Source organism: Gigantopelta aegis, chromosome 4, assembly GCF_016097555.1.
Source record: "Gigantopelta aegis isolate Gae_Host chromosome 4, Gae_host_genome, whole genome shotgun sequence".
Lineage (NCBI taxonomy): Eukaryota > Metazoa > Mollusca > Gastropoda > Neomphalida > Peltospiridae > Gigantopelta > Gigantopelta aegis.
The window spans coordinates 53,701,927-53,727,379 of NC_054702.1; the positions used below are offsets into that span (position 1 = coordinate 53,701,927).

Sequence of the window (25,453 nt, forward strand, 5' to 3'; positions counted from 1 at the left end):
ATGTTATACTGCATATTGTTGGCAAAGAAAAACTTATTATAGTAATAATTATTATTATTATTATAGTTAAATGTCATACGTTGGTGAAAATATATGGTTACTGATCACAATGGCAATAGAATATTTTTCTAAACATATTTGAATAACTAATAACCAGTTTTGTTACATACGTTTATTTTAAAATTTTCCTTGGAAGTGAAGTGAAATGAAATATAATTGTGTCATTAATTCACATACTGTTTTCTTAATAATCTTCACACAGATTACCAGCTATCTTGAAGAGGTGATTTAATTATTTCTGTTGTAATATTCTAACAAGTATTAGTCGTGTGTTAACTGCATTTTAAACAGAACAACTGTCTGGACTTGTGATGTATGATCTAAAACAGCTGAAATGAGATAACAATATTTGTAGTGAAAAACTTGGCTAACGTTAATGAGACGCAAAACAAACTGGTGCGATCCTCGTATTTCGTAACCTTGAGCTTAATTAATTTACCGTAACAAATGTAACCATACTCTCATCCATGGACTAATCAAATACTGTTTATTTGATTACCATTGCCTTGTGTTTTGATCAAGATATTATTAAAATACAAATGCAGCATTTCGTAAGTGATCCATTTGTAAGTTTAATAATTTTGTCATGAACTAATATTATAAATCCTCATAGATATCAATCAGATCACAAGTCCAGATATTATCCCTGTATCTAACTTGCTTTCATTCTGTTTGCGTTCTCTGAATAGCATTCTTTATCACTAGTGACAATATGTCAATATCTTAAAGAAAATGGGTCATTCACTGTTCGTTACAAAATAATTAGATAGCACATGTATCGAAATTTGATATATGTATATCCATAAGCGTTTTCAAAATCTAGTAACTGGGGAGGAGTGGGTGGGGGGTATATTATTTGAATCCATTTTTCAACTTGGGGTATGCATTTTTCTCACATCTGCTTCCGCCGCCTAAAAGTGATGTGGTCGCTACAACAGTTTGTTGTCACTTTTATTGATGGGTATGAGTAATGAAATTGAACCAAGATACGAGATAAATAGATGAGAGACACACTAAATGAGTTATTCATTTCGTGCTCTAACGATAGTAACAGAGAAATGGCCAATTCGCTTTAAGTTGATTTCAAAGCTACAGTGATCATATTTGTCTTCAATAATTGTTAGTTTTAAAATTTTGTCTTTTCTGGGTTTTGTATCCGTAGTTGTACCGTTTGATAGTCATTGTATAAGCATGAATTTGCAACATGTGTGGCGTATATTAATAATTTTTAAATCTAAACATTTAACATAATATGTGTGTTTGTGTGATAACAAAAATAAACAATATGTTTGGCATATTCGGGTATTTTTATACAACGGTTACTGTTGTAGATGTATTGGCATATAGAAGTAAATTATAATATTGCAGTTGTTGTATTAGCGTAACATAATTATCTTAAACAATGTTGTTTCGAGTTTTTACAAGATTCGTTAAAACAATTTGTATTAAATTGGTTCTCTGGGACTTAACCAAAATAATAATTACGAATTTGATTTGAAAAACTCAATTATTGGTTTAATCACTTTTAATATATTAAACTCGTTTATGATGAAACCGTATGTCGCTGAGAAATTTCAAAGTTATTTTAAACTGCTGTTGTGCATTTTAACTCTTGCTCTCTCATATCATTCACGCGAGCTCAACACAGTACACTCTAATGCAAACAAGTAAAATCAAACTCCTTTTAAAACATAGAACTACTGGCATTATTTTCCCCAAACTGCTCAATATCCTTGCTAGGTCTTAAACGGTATTTTCACTTGAAACACATATGCATAGTCGTGGTCACGTTTGGTTAAACGTATCGCTAAACTGCTTACCATATCCAACAATGTAGAAACTGGTATATTCGTATGTCAAAATTCATTAATTTGTTTTAAAATGTACCAGTTAAATTAATTTGATATTCCGTTATTCATATATAATGCAGTGTTTACATATGTGTTGCATATCACCAACTGTTGAACTGTTAAATGTATTATGAATATTATTAAGAATAAAAGGATAAGCTATAATCTGTTATTTATGACATAATGACATTTATGGCTCAATTGAAGCAATAGGTTTGTAAATGTTGTTTTATAGTGGTGATTGTACATTTTATTATACGTCATTAATAATTTATATTTCTGCTGTTGTGTGCGCACCTGCTCGCTTAGGGCACTTTCTGTGACAATGTAGAAATAGGTGGAGTGGGATTTTAACTCCATACAATATACCATATCAGAGTTCAGTACACATATAGTGCACTTCAGTCGTAATTATAGAGTGGCGACAGCGGGTTTCCTCCTTCAATATCTGTGTGGTACTTAACCATATCTCCAATGCCATATAACCGTAAATAAAATGTGTTGAGTGCGTCGTTAAATAAACCAGTTTCATTTTCTTAATTATAGAAGCACATTTCGTTACATAGACGTCTTAGATGAAAATAGTATATCTTCTGTTTATATCACGTTTGCACCATGTAACTTAACCACTTTATAACCCATAAGATGTCTGTTTGATTTAAGCTGTAGCCATGACTTGATTTATAATATAGTCACATGTAGACCTTTGTATTGTTAAGTGCATTTGAAATACAGTATGGGATTTAATTCATCAGTTGGTCATCTTCTGTCGTGGCCCTGGGAAAGTGTTTTATATTGTATGTATGTGTGCATGTGTGTAGGCCTACGTGTGTATGCGCATGTATTTAATGTATGTTTAATTTTTGTGAGTGTTTGTGTTTGTGTTTAGTGTTGGAAATCGGTTGGAATTTGCACCAACCGATCAACTTTTGATACAATCAGTTTGAATTATATGAACGTAAGAATGATTTAAATTATAAGGATCAAGCACTAATTTTCGATTATAATCGATTATTGAAACAACACTGTTTTTGTTTGTTTGTGTGCGTGTGTGTTATTTATCTATGTATATATTATGCACTAACATATTCATTTCAATGTATCTTGATATTTTGACTTAGGAAAATATAATTATATGCACAGTCAAAATATGGAAATGGTGCACATCAAATAAAGGATGAATGATAAAATGTACAGTGACGTAACCTTAGACACTGCATACGTCATGACATTCGCAAACATTTATAATTAATTTTTATACGAGTACATACCACATATGTTTTGAAGTGGAGAAGGGCATATTGTCTTGTAATACAGAAAGTAACTCATCATGTATTTGTCATGTAGGAAGAACATGCACTGATGTTTCAAGCTGTATAGGCAACGAATTATTGTTAAAAGTATGATGTCCATATATATATATATATATATATATATATATATATGTACGTGTTATAAAAATGTCATCGCTATAAAATGTGTTAATGTTTTTCATATTGAATTATCTTGTTTGTTTAAGTTTGAAAATGCATACCATGCCCTCCTGTCAGCGTTCAAGTTGTTCGACTCGATGGGTGACGGGTACATCGCACGGGTTGACTTCAGACAAGTTCTCCGCCAGTTTGGATTCAACATCGCCGCCGTGGATCTGGAACACTTCCTGTTACGGTATCAATCTTTTATCTCTTAAAGGCACTGGACTGTGGTTTACAGGGAGTTTTGTCAAAAAGTATTTTAAATTATTTAGCTTTTTGTAATTACAACAAGATATCGTGATTCCCTTAAATGGTATGTTTTCAAGGTTGACAAAATGTGTAGTATTTAGTCATCTGGCAACAGAAATTGTTTGTGAATATTAACAACCGTTGATTATGGACTGGTACATCAAAGGCCGTAGTATGTGCTATCCTGTCTATGGGATGGTTCATATAAAAGATCCGTTGGTGCGAATTGAAAAGAGTGGTCCATGAAGTGACGACAGCGGGTTTCCTCCCTCAATATCTATGTGGTCCTTAACCATATGTCCGACGCGATATAACCGTAAATAAAATGTGTTGAGTGCGTCACTAAATAAACCATTTGCTCTCTCTCTCTCTCTCTCTCTCTCTCTCTCTCTCTCTCTCTCTCTCTCTCTCTCTCTCTCTCTCTCTCTCTCTCTCTCTCTCTCTGTCTTCCTTCCCACTTTTTCTTGCTTTCTTTCTTTCTTTCTTTCTTTCTTCCATTGTCTCTCTTGAGCACATTCTTGACAATATTGGTAGTTTTTTATTCTACATTATTTTATCTACTGATTCCATCTTGATTGTAGAGCTGGTCTCACGTGCATCCAAGGTCAGGTGAGCTATCGGGACTTCTTACACAAGTATCAGAGTCGCAGCGACAACAGTCTTACAGCGCAGGTCATGTCCAACAGGGACCAATGGTAAGAAACACATTTATTAAATTTTTAAAAAGAAATTGGATTTGACATTTTAGTGTAATATCAACCATACAGCAAGTATAGTGATTATTACACTATGGAATCGTGGATAGTCTTCTGTATTCATTAGGGACTTACATATATGTAGCTCATTTGGTAGAACGCTTTTCTGAGGTGCTTGGGTTGTAGGATCAAGCCTCCTGGTCGGATCCATTGGGGGATTTTTCTGTCTCAAGTAGTGCTCCACAACTGATATATCAGATGATGTGGTATGTGCTGCCATGTCTGTGGGATGGTGCATATAAAAAATTATTTCAGATGAACCGTTCCAAAATGTGCCAAAATTACTTCAAGAAATTTGTGCAAAACGTTTTCTTTTTGACTTAATCCTACGGGATATTCAAAATTCAATAGCACCAAGAATGCTCCCACCCGCTACTGACCCTGGTCGGGCTGCTGGTGCTCTCTTGCACTTGCCAGCGCGGGTGGTCCTCTCCTCCCACCCACCCCAAACTCTTTTCCTGTCCTAGACAGTGGAGCCGGCCCAGGCCGATACTTGCGCCCATGACAAGCGTGCACTACAACAGCTTGTTCTGAATGTGCACGTTAAACTCTGTGACCTGACCTGACCTGACCTGACCTGGGTAGAAAATAGTTAGCACAACTTGTGGTATATTATCTACATAATAACCAAAACTATTTTTAAAACCACCTTCCCGTGGATAAATAATTTAGTACATGTAATTCTTGTTATTCTGCCTTATATATTTCATAACAATGATGTAACTTCAAATCCTCTATTATGAATTTGTTTTTAATTTTCAGTGTGCGGAAAAATGGTTACCCAGCAGAAACTCTGTCAGCAGTGGAGCTGGAGGCCAGGGTTGTAGATTATCTTCACTCTGACTTCATCACCCTTTTCAACCAGTTCAGGTATCTTTGTGCATATGGACGTAGCCCAGTGGTAAAGCGTTCACTTGATGCGCGGTCGGTCTAGGATCGATCCCCGTCGGTGGACCCATTGGGCTATTTCTCGTTCCAGCTAGTGCTCCACAACTGGTGTAACAAAGGCAGTGGTATGTACTATCCTGTCTGTGGGATGGTGCATATAAAAGATCCCTTGCTGCTAATCGAAAAGAGTAGTCCATGAAGTGGCGACAGCGGGTTTCCTCTCTCAATATTGGTGTGGTCCTTAACTATATGTCTGACGCCATATAACCGTAAATAAAAAATGTGTTGAGTGTGTCGTAAAATAAAACATTTCCTTCCTTCCTTTCCGAAAGCATATTACAACTCTTTGATGTTGTTGTCTTTCTTCTTGAAGGCCAAGTACTGGTGATCATGAACGTACAGCAGGTGAAATTGATGTTAAAATACGAAATATATAAGCACATAGAACTGTAGACAGGTAGTATGGACATTTGAAGTTGAGGTCCGATGTATTTAGGGGCCCACGCTATTTAAGGGATGTACCGGCATCGGTCCTGTATTGGTTAAGCCACCGAACTTAAGGCTGGTAGGTACTGAGTTCGCATCCCGGTACAGGTGCCCATACAGAGCGAGTTTTAATGACTCATTGGGTAGGTGTAAGGCCATTACACCGACTTCTGTCTCACTAACCACTAACAAACTAACTATTAAACTACTGCGTTGGGCAGACAGCCCAGATAGCTGAGGTGTTTGCCCAGGACTGCGTACTTAACCCTTAATTGGATATAAGCATACAAAATAAGTACAAAGAACATCAAAAGCTGTTGGATTGCTTAAAATGTAATTTCCTATGCAGAACAAAATAGCAATGCTTAGTGGACAATGTACGGTCATTTACATGGGTTTTTTTCTTTTCTTATATGCATGGAGGAATAGAAAACTGTAAATCTTTATGGTTCTGAAATAAGGTACACAGTGTTCCACCGTGATTCACACTGGCCTGAAATACTGTAAATAAAACATAGTTGAGAGCCATTAGCTAAAAACGTGAATCATGTATAATATTATAATGTACGTATTTCACAGAGTGTTTTTTTTTTTTTTGCAGGATGCTGGATAAGAACAACATAGGTGTCGTGTCACAGTTTGACTTCAGAAACGCCTTGGAGAGAGCCACAGGCTGCCAGATCTCGGAAGTCCAGTGGGATCAGCTCAAGATGGACCTTGGTCTAGGAGCTAGTGGCGCTCTCATCAACTACCAGACATTTTTACAGCGTTTCGACACTGAGTAAATATATTTACGTTTTTGTTTAAGTTCATGTAGTAGCCAGCTGCGACAAATCACCGGCCTCGGTGGCGTCGTGGTTAAGCCATCGGACTACATGCTGGTAGGTACAGGGTTCGCAGCCCGGTACTGGCTCCTACCCAGAGCGAGTTCTTAAGGGCTTAATGGGTAGGTGTAAGGCCACTACACCCTCTTCTCTCTTACTAACCATTAACCAACTAACAACTAACCCACTGTCATGGACAGACAGCTCAGATAGCTGAGGTGTGATTGATTGAAACATATTTTATTGCTTTTTAAAGAACAAATGGATTAGGCACAAGTTACACAACTTACTAGGCCTTCTCCAAAATACATATATATTACGACAGCTGAGGTGTGTGCCCAGGACAGCGTGCTTGAACCTTAAATGGATATAAGCACGAAAATAAGTTGAAATGAAATGAATGCGACAAATGATATTGTGTACCATATGTAAGTAAAGATAGACAGAAAAAAGTTTCTCAAGTACCAAAATTGTTATTAATAAACTGTTGTATCTAATGAATTCTTATTACTTAATGTTAATTTGTATGTAATTTATGTCATCTGAATCTTTATTCCAACATGGTATGTACTTTCCGGATACCGGGACTCGTTCTTAAAAAATTATAGTCTAGAATGAAGTTTTTTTTATATAAAGTGTCTGTAGATGTTGCTGAAGACACACGTCTTTACTTTAAAGTTTTACTTGAAAATTTATAAACAAGAGCCGTGTGCTGTTTGGTTACACTTTTGATAATTGACATATCACAGTTAATGGTATATTGTTTCTGAAATAAATCTAACATAGGTCATATGTTCCCAATTATTCGTTCATTCATTCTTTTTTTTTCTTTTTTTTTTCTTTTTTTCTTTTTTTTGTTATCGTGTTCTTTATTTACTTGTTATTATTAATTATAAATTATTATTTTTATAGATTCTTTAATAATGTATTTTAAACTAAGTACATTATTTGTCTTGGTTTGCCAGGCCCGGTTCATGGAACACGCGACATGAGGGGGCGTACAACATGCCCCGATACCCCAACGTCTTCACGCCGCCGCCACAGTTAGACATCCTGAGGGAGCGAGCGAAGACGTGTTACCCTCGCGTCATGGACTCCAATAAGACCAACGCTGACGGCACGAGGGCACTGCCAGAGGTACACAGATTCATTATTCCAATGTTAAAAAGATATTTTGTTTAACGACGGCACTAGAGCACATTGATTTATTAATCATCAGCTATTGAATGTTAAACGTTTGTTAATTTTAACATATAGTCTTAGAGAGGAAACCTGCTACATTTTTACGTTAGTAGCAAGGGATCTTATATATGCACCATCCCACAAACAGGATAGCACAAGCCACGGGCATTCGGTATACCGGTCATGGGAGTCTGACTGGAACGATAAATAGCCCAATGGGCCCACCGACGGGGATCGATCTTGAACCGACCGCGCATTTTTTAGTCAAATATACTGAAATGGTTTCAGAATTATTCCGAATTTGACACGTGTGTGTGTGTGTGTGTGTGTGTGTGTGTGTGTGTGTGTGTGTGTGTGTGTGTGTGTATGTGTGTGCGTGTGTGTTAAATTTTAAAGAACACAAAAAACAATCATTTATTTTAAATACATTCTTACTGATACAGTGTTTTTAAGAATAAATTTCACTTTTATATTGTCAGGATAATTTATTTTCATGAAAAAAACAAAGGCTCTTTGAGATTATTATACTTGATCCACATATTTGAGTAATTTGTTGATTTAGAATCTGTAATATTCCACGTCAGTCATAAATAGATTTTGTAACTGTGTTATTTCAGTTGGAGAGGCAGGTGCACGAACTGTTGTCAAGACGAGCTGATGCTTTTGAAAAGGTTAGTCATTGTGTTATGTCACTGCATAAAAATTATTAAAAAGCAGATTGTATGAAAGTTTTAATTCTCAACAGTTAATTTCACAAATCTTTCTCTTCTACATTTTTTGAATCGTCGTTTTTGTTTCTTTTTGTACAGAAAACTCAAATATTTTTATCAAATTAGCAAAGCATTGAGTAGGGACATGATTTTTATTCTTGAAGTCACCGAGAAATAAGGAAGGTGGGTTTTTTTATCAAATAATGAAAGACCTAATAGCTGAAACTTAAATATGGGAAAATGAATTACATGTTGGCAACTGATCAAAATTACGGAAAAGATATTGGATGAAAGTTACAGCCAAGCTAATTACAATATATATAGGCACGGCAGAAGCAAGTACACATTGGGGGGCACTGACTGAAATCGAGGACGCAAGTCAAAGTTTCAAGGGGGTTTGGGGGTATGCTCCCCCGTAAAATTTTGAAAACTAGATTTAATTGAAATGTAATTTCCTGCATTCTACAAGTAAAATTTATCTCTGCCTTAAGATTTATTAACAATAATATTTTTGTATCAGAATTATTCGGGAAGTGGGGGAGCTAGAGCCCCCTCAGCGCCCCCTTCTCAGCGGTGTCTGTATAATGGTAAATCATCCGTACACATGTCGGTATTTCTGTATATCTTGAATGGGTTAATTTGTCAGAGAAAATAAGGATTTTTGTTAACCTCCTTTCTTTGACCAAACAAACGATGTTTTCAATGCATTTATTATTTTTCAAGCAATTCCAGGAGATGGACAGAAAAGTTACAGGGCGAATGACAAAGTGGCAGTTTGGAGCACTACTTAAAATGTACGTCTTATCAGTCATTGGTAAAACAAAATATAATGTTGTTTATCATTTACATTTTTATTCATCATACATGTAGTCGGGTATTTCAAACCGTTATGTTTATTTATTCGTAATCGTAACCGACGGTATTAATGCAAAAGCGATGTACACAAAGAACACGGTATCTGGCCTTGTTTTCATTTACTTTTTAATGCTATCAATCTGGAGCTATAGATCCAGTGAGATTAACTGGGAAAGGACAGATTCAACCCCACCCCATGGTTCTCGAACATTTCTAGAGATTTTGTTTCATGTCTGTTTATCTGTATTATGCATATTACTTAAAGACAGTGTGGTGTCTGTAATATACCTGTACACACACACACACACACACACACACACACACACATACACACACACACACACGAACACACACATATATACCTTCAAAACATCTTATGTAAAGATTTGATTTCATGTGATTATCATAGTTTTGTAGATTACAAAAACAAAGTTGGGTTAGATAACAGAATTACAAACATAATTAGAGAAATTGTATTCAATATCGTTTAAAAGAGATTTTGGTCAGACAAAATAATATGGTCTCTTGGTCAGCACTGAATATGGTGCTTAATGGAATATACCATGTCTCCATTATTTCCATTCTCCCACATTCTTAAAACTAAACAGATTAATTATTTATATAGATTATAGTTATATGTATGTAGAAATTAAAACATTTGGACCCAGTTTCACAAAACATAGTAAGCCTAGTTTGTCACGTAAACTCTACGACAAACCACAATTCATACTACTATTAAAAGTTCAACAAATGTAATCTGAAGTACACATATTTCAGTTTTATTTATTTATTTGTCATTAAAATGCTCCATCTTCCAGATATTATGTAATTTTTTGAGTGAAATAGATGTAAAACACGTGTAAACGTATGGCCGGTATGGTATAACTGCTAGTGTCAGACGTAAACTTACGATGTTTTTGTGCAACTGGCCCCTGTTTTGTCTTTATAGAGCTGGGTTGTCTCTGTCGACGCGGGAACTGGATCAGTTGTGGAACTCGATGCCAGTGGAAGCAGATAACATGTTCTCCTACAACGGACTCCTTCAGCATTTCAACTTGGGACACAGATCGCTACACTCTCCTACTCACAGGGGTATGTGTTATGCTTGTAACTAATAGGGGCGGATCCAGGATTCTGTAAGTGGGGGAGTCACAAAATTATTTTTTAAAAGGGTAATTTTGAGTTTGTTGAAGGCAAATGAACCGAACTAGTGTAAATAGGTTCGGGAGCATGCTCCTTCGAACATTTTGAAATTATGATGCTCAAAGATGCGTTTTAAAGGCAATTTGTATATTGTGTGTGATGATTGTTTTTTGTTTTTTTTAAAAGATGCACTTCAAACTGGTGGGGTGGTCACGGGATCCATGTTAAACACTCAGGGTTTCTACCAGAGGGTAAAATGGGTATTGCGCCATACCCAATGTTTTGGGCAGATTTAATTTCTTTAAGTTAACTTTTTGACAAAATTAATTTCTCTTATCATTACTGTATGCTTTTTTTAACCCTAACCCTAAAATTAACCCATTTTCTTTCTGGGGAGGTCCCCCATACCCCTTGTTGACTGTGGTTGCATTCAGTTCCATAGCGCCATACCCAAAAATTTCTTTCTGGCAGAAACACTGACACCGGATATGTGGTATTAAGACTGATGTTTTACAGAGGCATAAAGCTTTTGGTTTAAAGCCATGCTTAAAGGGACATTCCCGAGTTTGCTGCATTGTAAGATGTTTCCGACTAATTTCTACTATTAAACTTACATATTAAATATATTTTCTCGTTTAGAATATTAGTGTCTGTATATTCAATGTGTTTCTGGTCGTCTTTTTATTTGTAAAAAGCTCATACTGGATTTTGTCTTAAATAATTTCGTACGTACGAAAAAATTATATTTTAGGAAATAAAATGAAATTTAACTTAATACAAATATTAGAACGATCAGCAACACGTTTAATATACAGCCACTAATATTTTATGCAGAAGAATATATTTGATATGTAATTACAATCGTTAAAAAGTCTCTGTTAGTCGATAATATCTTAAAAATTGCAACAAACTCAGGAATGTCCCTTTAAAGGGCTGTGATAATTAAATCGTCACGTCTACGTTTGCTTCGTACTTTGAAACATGTTTTTTTTTTTCTCGGATATATGCAACTAAGTGGATCATAATAATTAAAACTATTTAGATTAAATTGTATTATTTAGAATGATTTAAATTAAAATGTATTTTAAATTATTCATTTATATCAACATATTAATGTAAATTTTTCGAACCCACTTTTGTTAAATAAAGTTCTATACTTGTTATTTACTTACTTACTGACTGACTGACTGACTGACTGACTTACTTACTTACTTACTTACTTACTTGATAAAACCAAACAAAATCGCTTTTAACATACCTACTAAGTATTTCTCGAGTGTTTTGTTTATGGAATGCACAAACACCTTCATTAATATCGTTTTGAAAACTATAATATTTTAGATATCTCTTCTGGCAAGTCGGAGACACAAAGAAGAGTACAACAGGAAAAGAAAGACAAGGAAAAGCAGGTCGAACTGGAACGAATAGCCAGACGTGCGGAGATGGAAAGACTGCACAAGGAAAAACAAACCGACCAGGCTGCGAAGCGAGCCGAGAGGGAACGAAGAGTCGACGAGAAAAGAGGATCCAAATGTGCCACGCCCTTCGACACGGCCAGAATGGACGAAATGGCAAACGCCAAGCTTAATGTGCTTTATCAGCAGAAAATAACCTGTCTGTTACAGAAAATAAAGCCACAGGTACGCTGTAGTTATATGACAGTTTGTATTGAATTAATGCTGTCCAAGCAGAAAATAACCTGTCTGTTACAGAAAATAAAGCCACAGGTACGCTGTAGTTATATGATAGTTTGTATTGAATTAATGCTGTCCAAGCAGAAAATAACCTGTCTGTTACAGAAAATAAAGCCACCGGTACCCTGTAGTTATTTCACAGTTTGTATTTAATTAATTCTATCCATAAGGTAGTCGGATACGTCAGTTAGATTTTGTTTAAAACATCAGAGACTGAAAAAAGGTCAAACTTGGTCGTCCTTCGGTGTATTTTATTATTAGGTTCCAGCCATGATCTCTTAATACAGGTGGCTGTTAATTTGAACTATATTAATATTTGATCGGTTTAAAGTTTGTTTTGGTTAACAACACTACTAGAGCACATTAATGTATTAATTATCGGCTATTGGATCTGAAACATTTGGTAATTTTGACATATAGTCGTAGAGAGGAAATCCGCTACATTGTTCCATTAGTAGCAAGGGATCTTTTATATCTACCATCCCACAGATATGATAACACATACCACGGCCTTTGATATACCAGTCGTGGTGCACCGGTTGGAATGAGAAATAGCTCAATGGGACAACTTGCGGGGATCGATCCTAGATCAACCGCGCAAAAGCGAGCGCTTTCCCACTGATTTACGTCTTGCCCCTTAATTGATGATCAACAAGAATGATAAGATGCTCTGTAAATAGAAAAATGGATATTTGATATAATTAGCGCTCACTTGAGCTGGTTGACTGTGTCATGTTCCTCGCTGATTCGTTTTGCATCCAGAGAATTGGAACTGTACCCGTTTTAAGCGTATCTATATTAATATACGTATAACATCTATCGGCAGGTGATGAACCAAAGAGACTACCTCAAGACTTACTTCCAGACTCGAGACAGAATGGGATTCTCTCATATCAGTGTCGATGAAATGAAGGTAAGGTTTATTTGACTAGTTGCCTGACACGTGTCAAATCAAACTAAAATTGACAGGGAGTAAAAGAAGGAAATGGTTTATTTAATGATGCACTCAACACATTTTATTTACAAGCACCACACAGATATTGAGGGAGGAAACCCGCTGTCGCCACTTCATGGGGTACTCGTTTCGATTAGTAGCAATGGATCTTTTATATGCACCATCCCATAGACAGCATAGCACATACCTCGGCCTTTGATGTACCAGTCGTGGTGCATTGGCTGGAGCGAGAAATAGCCCAATGGGCCCACTGACGGGGATCGATCCCAAACCGACCGCGCACCGAGCGAGCGCTTTACCACTGGGCTACGTCTCGCCCCCCTGGGAGCAAACGACGACGGCTTCTCAAAAAGCTTTCTGATAATCAATTTCACAGAGCAGGATCCTTATTCACAAAGGTATCTTAGGCTCTGCTAGACAACAAAGCATCCTCTTTGTAAGTCTTTTAGCATTGTACTGCGAGATCGCAAAGTTGCGAGAGTTTAGTGAATAAGGCCCCAGGACAGGAACTCTATTAAGGTATCCCTATACCACGAAGGTTTTAGGCACGCCCATCACGGGCTTGGCCTTTGACTTTGCTTGTGACTAAGTCCGTGACAGGGTGGGGGAGGTGAGGTGTGAGGTGGGCGGAAGTTCGAATACCATGTTACAAGTTAGGTCTGGAACCTAAAACCAAAATAGAACCTGTATTCTACTCAAGTCTGGAGAAATTAGTGCTAAAGATAAACTTTGACTGCTCGGCCGAAAGGTCTGGTGATTTGAGCAGTTTTGACAGGCTGCCAAAATAAAAGTGCGTCGGACTATTTACTAAAAAAATCTGGTTGTTGCTCTTTGTGTCTGAAATGACATGTATATAAATATATAGATGGATGCTTTATTCAGTAACAAAATAATAAAATAATAAATTCTTAGTGTCTATCATTTCTTTTTATTGTAGGGGGTCATGGACAGACTTTATTTTAATCTTTTGGAAGATGAGAAATGGGAAGTGTGTCGACAGTTTGATCTCAACGGCAATGGAAGGTAATATTATTTTAGTATTGTACTAGTGTGTCAAATTTTTATTTATTTTTTTAACGTCAAAAACAAAGAGAGTCGTGAATACAGCTTATTTAATTGACTCTACGTTTTCCAAGCTATAAACAAAATGGAAATTATTGAAAGAAAAATATGGCAATTTTGTTATTTCAGATTTCACTACGGCAAATTCATGGATGCGTTCAATGGAATTCCAATGTCATGTGAATCTGTGAACCAGTCTAATAAATTAAACCAATCACTGCAGAGAAAGGTGAGTTTGAAAAAGTGAATATGTCTAGCATTTCACTAGATTAAGGAAAGAAGGAAATATTTTATGTAACGATGCACTCAGTCACTAGATTAAAGTCAAACAGGTTTGCTATCAATTGCTATGAGTGCATGGAAAATATTGCCATAAATAGCTGTTGATAAAACATTTCACCAATCAATAATACAACTACATCAAGCAAAACAAAAGCTATGTGGTTGTGGGGCTCAAATTCTGAATTAAAAATATTAGTAGTAGTAAATCTTAAGGCAGAGATGAATTTTACTTGTAGAATGCAGGAAATTGCATTTCAGGACATTAGTTTTCCACATTTTACGGCGGAGCATACCCCCCGAACCCCCTGTTGATAGTTTAAAAACACTACAGCTAAACCTGGTGCTTTCCATATTGGTTATAACCTGTGTGTATAGAGTTAATTTTGGTTACTGGTAGCTATAATTATTATGTATTCCTTGGTGTAAAATCTCACTAAACAGATTACAAATAGGTCAATTTAGTCAATTTCTGGATATTTTTATTTTGCATTCATAGACTATACTGTGAGTATAAGCAACGATTATGATTTAATTTTTTTAAATAATTCTGGTAATAATGAGCTACCATTTGTACTGTTGTCTGTTATGTTATTTCTTACTATGGCACCTTTCACTAAGTGGATATCTTGTCTGATGTGGCTTTCAGTGGTGATTGTTCTTTAAGTTTTTTCAAATAGTTATTATTATTTTACATATTAAGAAATGGGGTTTAACAATTACTTAAGACTGTAGCCCGTCTCACTGGTTTAGGAGAGAGCTATCATGAGACATAATAGCGGAGAGAGGGGTGTTTGTCAAGAAATGATCTAAAAATGCATTTTAGTATCTTATGTAATTTAAACCTATTCATTCATTTCAACTTATTTTCGTGCACACGCACATACACACACACACACATAGATATAGATATAGATAGATAGATATATATAGATATATATATATATATATATATATATATATATATATATATTATATATATATATATATATATATATATATACATATACGTATGTTTAACGACACCTCTAGAGCACATTAATTAATATATGCACATTCCCCCCACATCGGAAACCGCATACAACGGCCTTTGATATGCTAGCCGTGGGGAACTGGTTGGGACGGGGAAACCCATACTACTGTAGTTATTCTGACAGGTTCCTTTATTATACTTCACCTAATGTTATATGTAAATAAAACTAAGACTAAGTCCAAATATGTGATGAAATTTTGGGTATTTTGGGTATTTTTCCTTCTTTTTTTTACTAAAGTATATAGCCACTTTAGTGTGTCTTTTCAGCACAGTGCTAGTTTACTTTGTTTTTACACTACTTAATGTTAATTTATATTCTCTAGCACAATTACGCCATTACTGTAAGCTACGCCAAATGCACCATGCAAGAGAAGGTAGTATGATTATTATATACCGTGCCCTACATACCTTACTAATCGGCTTCAAGGGAAGTTCTTTATTACAGAGCTCTGCTGCTTCTTTCATCCCAATAAATTATTTAATAGCTGGATCATTTTGTATTATTCTCCCCTCCCACACCCCTTCTGATGGGGGGGGGGGGGGGGGTTCACGCATATGCTACTAAACAACTTTGAATTAACTACACAAGTTTTAGACTACGGTAATTTGTAAGAATATTTCTAATGAGATGTGAATGTATTCATTTATGTGCTGGTCGGTTCTTGGGGGACTGATAAAATATTTATAGAATAACTCATTTTTGGGTGTGCATGCATATGCATTTGTTTTACAAAGAGAAAACAAGTAATTAATGTGGTTATATTAATACAATGCTAAAATTTGGAAAGTAATAAAACAAAGCAAATATTTAATACTGTGATAATAGTAATGATCATTGCCACAAAAATATTTGCATCGAGTTTAGATGTAATATTTTTAATTTAAATTTTTAAAGTGTTAATTTAGTGTTGTATCAAACATGAATAATTGAATTTGTATATATAATAATTTGTATACTGAACAACATGGGAAACAAACAAGTACATTTTTCTTCTTAGATATTACTTTTCAATAGCTAAAACTTCCACATAACATTGAAAAACATTATATCGTCAAGTGTTTTAGCATAATATTAATTACCGAGATCTTTTTTGAACACAGTGTATCATGTTTAAAAGAAAATTTTAGTATGCTAATTTCAAAATAACAAAGGTTGTACCATTAGTGCTGTTCATTATACATTATTTCAACCCAGAATGCCTTGTAAAATGTGTGAAATTTAACACTAAAAATGGCTGTAATTGTTACTATTTACTCTGTTAAAAAAACACACAAAAAACACTCTCTATTAAATAGTATACTTTGCAGAAAATATATTATCATGCTTTTTTATTTTTATTTTTTATTTTGTTGGTTTTTAATTGTATTGTTACTTTGTCTTCTGCTTCAAGACTGAATTAACAGTATTTGCATGTTTGTGACAACATTGTAAGCACTTTTTAGCTTTCAGGTTCTGGTTTTGCTAGATAAATATGCTAGACATTTAGAGACAAATTTTAGCAGAAATATTTATTTTAGCATGCACAATGTATGTCCATGTTCAAAACAAATGTATTTGTGCGTTTTCGTCCACTAACAAATGTAGTTATACAGAATCTGTATTTTCTTAAGATGTACAACAGTGATTCAGGACTACTATTTCTAACACTAGTATATTTGTGATCTGGGACAATTAATAAACACATTCAGTACTATTCCTATACAAAGAAGTTATACTGAATGGCATTCGTGATAAGTTTGTAACTGAACTGAACTTTAATTATTTTCATCATTCAATGGCATATGAACGCTATGAATATGAATAAATACAACACGATGGTCATAGTAATACATTTGTATTTGTAAACATATAGTGTATATACAATTAAAATTCTCAGATTCATTGAGGAAACATCAACTGAGATTATGAATATTTACAATTAATTTGCAGAAATCTGTTTAGGTCTGAATTGTAAAATGATATTTGGGTATCAGTTATCAAAAATATTGTTGTAGAGTGGTAGTGGTGATTTTTTTTTTTTCATTCGGGAATTGTGTTTCTTTTAGCCGTTCTATTGCTTTGTGTTGAGCTTGCAGTTACCATATGCAATTTTGCTTACAGTTACAATTGGTATATTGATTTTAATAAAACTTACAACCCTAAACAGTTCTACTAAGATACGAGTATTTATGATGGAATACAACAAATATATCGAAACATTCGTGCTACCCTGAACCTTGTTTTCGAATAAATGTTATCAATGAAATGTATGAATTAACAGAAATGAGGTTTTTTCTAAGGAGGAGGTTGATATTTCAACGAATTAAAGAACTCCTATGATAATCCAAAGTACAGAAATGCATTATATACATAGAAAACATCCAGTCATACAAGGTATTACACACAACACACACACACACACACACACACACACACAGAGCGAGAGAGAGAGAGAGAGAGAGAGAGAGAGAATTGTCTCCACACACACACATATATATATACACACGCACACACATATATACACACGCGCACACACACATACGCACGCACACAGACATACGCACACACACACACATACGCACGCGCACACACAGAGAGAGAGACAGTGAGAGAGTGAGTGAGAGAGAGAGAGAGAGAGAGAGAGAGAGAGAGAGAGAGAGAGAGAGAGAATTATGTCTCTCCACACACACACACATATATATACACACGCACACACACATACGCACGCGTACACAGAGAGAAAGACATACGTGTGTGTGTGTGTATATATATATATATATATATATATATATATATATATATATATATCCACACACACACACATACACACACATACACACACATGCGCACGCACACGTAATACACACGCACGCACACACAATAGATGCATTATATTCATCCGTTAAACACTGGAATTTCAGGGAATGTCATTGCAAATAATTACAATTTCTTATCAGCTTTGTTTTTCTACCAAAATGAAAACTTTAAAAATTAATGCTATTTGGTGCTTTCTTGCATTTTTAGCTTTTAACTGAGTGGAAAAATCTACGCAGAGCATTCAAGAAATACGACAAAAACAACGACGGCCTTCTCGACTTGCCCGATTTGAAGAAAGTCCTACGGCAGTGCAAGATCCCCTTTAATGACGAAGACCTCTACCACATCCTCTCGGAGTTCGACGCCAACATGGATGGGAAGATCTCCTATGATGAATTTCTCAAGACATTACTCACCAGTTAGAACAAACGACGGTGGTTTCAAACATCGGACCAAATGACTCTGTTAAAGGCACAGACCCTGTTTTAGCCCATTAAAAAATGGACACTAAGTTTAGATAATTTACAAACCTGTCACTCATTTGGATAATGTTACAACAGAATGAAAGAAGAGTCTGTGACGTTAAAACAGGATATATCCTTAAAAATAAACTAGAACTCGATTCAATAAACCGCTACTTCTCAGACGCACGTGCGTTTTTCAAAATATGAAAAATGCTATTTTTTTTGGTATTAGAAACATAATTCCTATACGGAAATGGATATCTAAAGAATAAAATATAAGTAATGTTTGATTTCAGTGATCATAAAGGCTCTAATAGTGAAAAATATGCATCAGTGTTTATAAACTAGGGTATGTCCCTTTAACAGAAATTCTATTGAAATTAGCTCTACTGGTTCACAGGTAATAGTTATAAACCAGAGGAGTCGATTTTAATCCGATTGTGTTAAAAGTTGTAATTTTCGACCAAATGATATCCAAGTGAAGACCTTTTTATAATAAGAATCAGTACACATCATGCATGGCGGAAGCAAGTAGACATTGAGGAGGAGAGTGACTGAAATCGAGGGCGCAAAGTTTCTAGGGGGTTCGGGGGTATTCTCCCCCGTAATATTTTGAAAACTAGATGTCCTGAAATGCAATTTCCTGCATTCTACAAGTAAAGTGCATCTCTGCCTTAAATGTACTACCAGTAATATTTTTTATTTGAAATTATTAGGGGACTAGAGCCCTTTGCCCCTGCTCCGCCGTGCCTGCATACCGAAACTGGCGGACACACCAGTTTTACGACTCCCAGAAATGAATAGATACTTCTTCAAAACAAACAAACAAAACAGTGATCAATTGTAGCTTATACTAACCTGGCCAACGTATACGGTAATTCAATATCGTAAACGTATGCTCTAAAGCTTTTAACTCGCTCTCTGACGATTTTGGGGTTTTTTAATTTTGTAATGAGTAGTGAAAATTAAATTGCAATAAATATAGACGCATATTGATATTTAGTTTTTGAAGTCAGAAAATCCCATATTTAATGATAGTAAAAAAAATCCCATTTTAATAATAGTCAGAAAATCCCATGTTAATAATAGTCAGAAAATCCTATGTTACAGTGCCTCTGCCATAACTGATAGTTAATAGCTTTCTTTCTTCTATATTAATTTATTGTACCTTATGTATATCCCGTCTTTGTGACAAAATGGTTTTTGTGATAATTTTTGTGATTGTGTAACAGTCAATAATTAATTTGCAAGATGATGTCAACACGAATGTGCTATGGCAGGCATATTGTGTGAAAAATGCAGTTTTGTTTTGTCAACTACATTAATTCTTTTTTGTTAGCGTAGGGCTATTAATAGCCCACTAAGATCTGTATTGACGAAAACATTTTGGCTAAGAATTACACTGTCAAATACGATTGTCTGTATTTCCTCAACAAAACCCATGAATGCAGGACGTTGTCAGCACATATTAGTAAATGGTACTTTCAAAAATAAGTTTAATACTTACCTTCAATTGTTTGTATTAAAACAGTTAATTAGCCAACAATAAAATAATCACACATTAACATTTCAATACCAATTATGTTTTAAACACCATTGTTGCCTGTTGATTGCACATTTCTGTGCTATGATTTTGTTTATGAAAACGACAAAATAATTTAAATTACATTTTATAATAATCTGATGACTAATATTTACTGATTAAAGTTTTATATACAATTATTCTCTTTTATAGGTTTGTAGGTTTTTGTATATGTATTTTATTTATATACATATAACATACTGGATGTTATGTTTTACAATATAGCAGCCATGTTTATTATTGTTTACACTGGTTATTTAACATATTTTATAGTATAGACTTTGTATATACATAATATATGTATAGTTGTATTAATATTCTGTCAGGGACTGTTATCTGTGATATCCTTATTAAATTAGTCATTAAATTTTGCTCTTTCTTGGTATGTCTGTCTGTATATCTGTGTGTGTATATATAATATGTCTGACTCTATTGTCAGTGTCTTTCCATGCCTTCAGGAAATGTATGGGTGCTAGGTTCATTCCAATAAATCATATACAGTCGAACCTGTATATAACGGTCACTCAAGGGACCTCGCAAAAGTGGCCGTTATGCATAGGTAGCTGTTATATACAGGTAAAGGAAAAACATATAAAATAATTTACTGTAAAAGCCCCAATAACTTGGTGTGGATATTCAGTGACCCCCCTAACCAGAAGCAATCATAAAAAAAAAATCTATTGCAATTTGTTCTAGGTTAAGCCATTTTTGACATATTTCTACTGGACTATATCTGTCAGTGTTGACGAGTCGAATATTTATGTAAGTTTAATGCAAGCCTTACTTCAACCAATAACAAGTCGACTTGTAATTTAAATGACCACCATATCATAAGACGTAAATACGAGTAATGATGCACTGGAGCATGTATCTGTTTTGTTTCAACTTAAGTGAAATAATAACTTTATATTGTGATGGTGCAGGTCAATACATGTATATATAACCGTTATGGCAAGTTCAACTGTCCATTTTTGTAAAAAAAATAATGGTCACTGTAATTTTGTGGCCATTAAAGCAGGTTCAACCATTAATTTTGGTCCCAAAATAGTGGCCGTTGGCCGCACGGAACAGGTGGCTGTTATATACAGGTAAAATAAAGAAGGAAATGTATTGGGCTGGATTTATGGTGGCCGTTATGGTCAGGTGACCGTTACATACAGGAGGCCGTTATACCAGTCTCGACTAGTTTAAACCAAACACCTACAGTATGTGTATTTGATGAGCGTTTGTAAAGATCAGACCAACCTACACAGGTATTTTAGTATACAGTTCACTTTTCGTATGGTTCTGGAGAAAACAAAATCAATGCTAATTTCCAACATTGGTTAATTATAGTGTGACAAATATACCGAGTTACGGGGTTACATAACCTAGTTCAGATAATAATATCAGTCTTAATATAAAAGCTGTTAGCAAGTTCAATGACATTTTATATATATATGTATATATATATAAAAAAAAAAATGTTTTATTTAACGACGCACTCAACACATTTTATTTACGGTTATATGGCGTCAGACATATGGTTAAGGACCACACAGATTTTGAGAGGAAACCTGCTGTCGCCACTTCATGGGCTACTCTTTCCGATTAGCAGCAAGGGATCTTTTATTTGTGCTTCCCACAGGCAGGACAGCCCAAACCATGGCCTTTGTTGAACCAGTTATAGATCACTGGTCGGTGCAAGTGGTTTACACCTACCCATTGAGCCTTGCGGAGCATATATATATATATATATATATATATATATATATATATATATATATATATATATATATATATATATATATATATATATATATATATATATATACATATATATATATATATATATATACATATATATATACACATATATATATATACATACATATATATATACACACATATATATATATATATACACATATATATATATACATATATATATACATACATACATACATACATACATACATACATAAGTCCAATGTGCCATAACTCGATTTCTTGATAAGTATGTACATTTTAATCTGCTAATAATTTTCCTCTTATGTATCTACTCTAAACGTGTACCTAATTTGGGGAAGGGAAGGGAGCAATTACCGAAAAAAAGGTATCCTTTTTACTTTAAAGTGCCTTTATTTGTCTAGCTGGACAAAGACTCCATAATAATGTTCCTTTAACCGATTTTTATTGCCCCCCCCCCCCCCCCCCCCCCAGTTTTTTATGCAAGGTAGGTTAATATGAACCTGTCGTATATATTTTTTCATAAATCGTTCCACCTCATTGTTTCATAATTAAATTCCAGTTACATTCATTACAACATAACACCATCTCATTGGTCCAGACGTAGCAACAGGAGTTTTGTTCAATTCTCTATGAACGTAAAAAATGACATCGTCAGGGAACGTAATATCTGATGACGTCATTTTATATGGGCAAGTTGTCTTATTGAGCGTTATTGTTTATGGGCCAAAAGTAATTCAAAATAAAGTATGAAGTCTTAGTGTTATTATTAGCAAGTATCATTCAAATTTAATTATAAGTATTGGCTGTCATTTCTTTTACGTTCATCTGGGTATAATTAAATTTCCGTTGCATTCATTACAATATAACGTCATCCCATTGGAGTTTGTTCATATCTCGATGAATGTAAAAATTACGTCATCAGGGAACGTCAATATCTGATGACGTCATTTTATATGGGGCAAGTTGTCTTATTGAGCGTTATTGTTTCGCCGATTCACACAGTTTGCGGATGATGTTTTTTGTTGTTGTTCATATCCCGATAAACGTAAAAGAAATAACAGACAATACTTAATTGAGTCTAGACTAAAACGTTTTTATAAGCACGGGCCTTGGTTCTGACCGATACCTCCTGTGGACATGTTGCAAAGAAAGCATTCACAATGTGCATGGTTTCCGACACCCTCCTCCCTCCCCCTCCCCCATTTTTTTTTACATTTTTATCCAACTCCATTTTGTAGTTATTTATTCTTTGTTTCAATGAGAACTAATGTGAAATAAATTTTATACTTTTATCATTCGTCAATAAATTCTTCTTTATATATATATATATATATATATATATATATATATATATATATATATATATATATATATACATGTGTATATTATTATGTTGATGTCTTTTGTTTGTTTTCAATGAATACCAACTGAGTATGGCTTAAAATAGTTTTTAGCGTTTTCACGCAGCCTAAACCGCATTGGCAAAACATTTTCTTTGCTGTAATGGTTTTAAGTTTTTGCTATGTTTAATGACACCACTAGAGCACATTGATTTATTAAACATCGGCTATTGGATGTCAAACATTTGGTAATGTCATATTCTCAGAGGAAACCCGCTACATTAGTAGCAAGAGATCTTTTATAATTATACACCATCACACAGACAGGATAGCACATACTACAGCCTTTGATGTACCAGTCGTGGTGCACTGGCTGGAACAAGAAATAGCCCAATGGGCCCACTGACGGGGATTGATCACAATCTGATTAAATGACAAGTAGAGCTAATTTTAATCAGATTGGGATTGATCACAGACCGACAGCGCACCAAGCGAGCGCTTTACCACTGGGCTATGTCCCGCCCCTGCTGTAATGGAGTTAAATAATGATAAGGTTTCCACTACAGCGTGGCGTTAAAAATACACGCCATGCGCGAAATGACTCGAATGCGGGGAGGGGTGGGTGGCAGGGGTAGTTTCCGTTGCGTTTCACGGGGCAGGGCCGTAGCTAGTGGGGGGTACGGAGGGGGGGGGGCAGTTTCACCCCCCCCAGAAAAAAATCTGGAAAGCATTCTAGAAACTTAAAGAAAATTATCTTCTTAATTGTTTAAGGAGCTTTAGACTATTAACTACTCAGTTGCCCCCCCCCCCCCCCACCCACCCACCCCAAACAAAAAATCCTAGCTTCGTTTTATTTGTTCTGTCAACGGGATTTCTGTATTTGTCTTCGTGACTAGTGAACAGCCAGCGCTATTCGCCCGCGTTTTACGCCAAAATCGAAACTGTCTGGACATTTCATAACCATAACCACCAAGTGAACTAAACCAAATACGCGTTCGAGGTGAACTTTTGTAGAGAAGTTAACACCACAAGTCCTGTGATTGGTTTAAATGTGAGCAACAAAAAAACAGTTTATCTGGGCAAACTATGCAATTTTATTTCATCTAGTACCACTGTGTCAAGTAGGCTTGAGCTTGAAACATGTATGGGGTACCTGTAAACTAGGGTAGTCATAGACACTACCCGTTATCTCAGAAATGAGAAGCTTGACCCCCATTTTTTTTCTGATTCACTTTAAGGGTGAGGGGTGGTAGTATTTATATCCGTGGCGTTTATGTCGATAGATACGCTGCAGGTAGGAGATTTAGCCACATATGCTACTATTGTGTATGGGATTTGATTTGATAGTATATACCCTATAGGCCGCGTGAAGTGGGGACTACACTTGTTTTATTAACGCACGTTTAGCGAGAGCTCTACCACTGAGCTACATCCCGCCCCTGTATGCGAGATGGATTTCCCAAAATGTAAAAGTATGTTTGTTTAACGGCACCACTAAAGCACGTGGTTTAATTAATCATCGGCTAAGCCTATTCTATATCAAAACATTTGGTAAACTAATTCTAACATCAATCTTAGACGAAACTCGCTACATTTTTTTATTAGCAGCAAGGGATATTTTATATGCACTTTACCACAGACAGGAGAGCACATGCCACGGTGTTTGGCACGGGGGTCAAGGGAAGCCAAACAGAGAACACATTGATTTGTTTATGATCGGCTATTGGATGTCTAACATTTGGCAATTTTTTCATATTGTCTTAGAGAGGAAACCCGCTATTTTTCCTCTTGCATGTATGTCAAAATATATAATATAGGACAATATCGAGAAAGGATCTTTTATATCCACCATCCCACACAGGACAGTACATACCACGGCCTTTGATATACCAGTCGTGGTGCACCGGCCGGAACGAGAAATAGCCTAATGGGCACACCGACGGGTAATGGTCACAGACAGACGGGAAAATGCAGGGTTGTCGGTTTGATTTGGGTTTTCTTTAGTTATTATCTTCAGCTTTCTTCTTCGTTTTCCTCTT

The 25,453-nt window shown here is 35.3% G+C and overlaps 1 protein-coding gene across 4 annotated transcripts in view; it reads left to right on the forward strand.

The window, feature by feature from the left end:
* The window catches only part of LOC121370749 (EF-hand calcium-binding domain-containing protein 6-like), a 33,824-nt gene extending 11,935 nt beyond the window's left edge, over positions 1-21,889 (forward strand). Inside the window, exons 9-23 of one of the 4 annotated variants that reach the window (XM_041496190.1) lie at positions 263-283; positions 3,430-3,578; positions 4,216-4,329; positions 5,152-5,259; positions 6,365-6,544; positions 7,553-7,724; positions 8,387-8,440; positions 9,203-9,273; positions 10,284-10,426; positions 11,819-12,117; positions 12,998-13,084; positions 14,064-14,149; positions 14,318-14,417; positions 14,967-14,974; positions 18,505-18,633. In XM_041496190.1, the coding sequence (XP_041352124.1) occupies positions 263-283; positions 3,430-3,578; positions 4,216-4,329; positions 5,152-5,259; positions 6,365-6,544; positions 7,553-7,724; positions 8,387-8,440; positions 9,203-9,273; positions 10,284-10,426; positions 11,819-12,117; positions 12,998-13,084; positions 14,064-14,149; positions 14,318-14,417; positions 14,967-14,974; positions 18,505-18,511 (1,599 nt within the window). In that variant the 3' untranslated portion in view covers positions 18,512-18,633. Of the gene's footprint in view, positions 1-262; positions 284-3,429; positions 3,579-4,215; positions 4,330-5,151; positions 5,260-6,364; positions 6,545-7,552; positions 7,725-8,386; positions 8,441-9,202; positions 9,274-10,283; positions 10,427-11,818; positions 12,118-12,997; positions 13,085-14,063; positions 14,150-14,317; positions 14,418-14,966; positions 14,975-15,823; positions 15,875-18,504 lie in introns of all 4 variants that reach the window. The other 3 variants (XM_041496187.1, XM_041496189.1, XM_041496188.1) reach the window with 3 other exon arrangements.
* Positions 21,890-25,453: the final 3,564 nt, after the last annotated feature.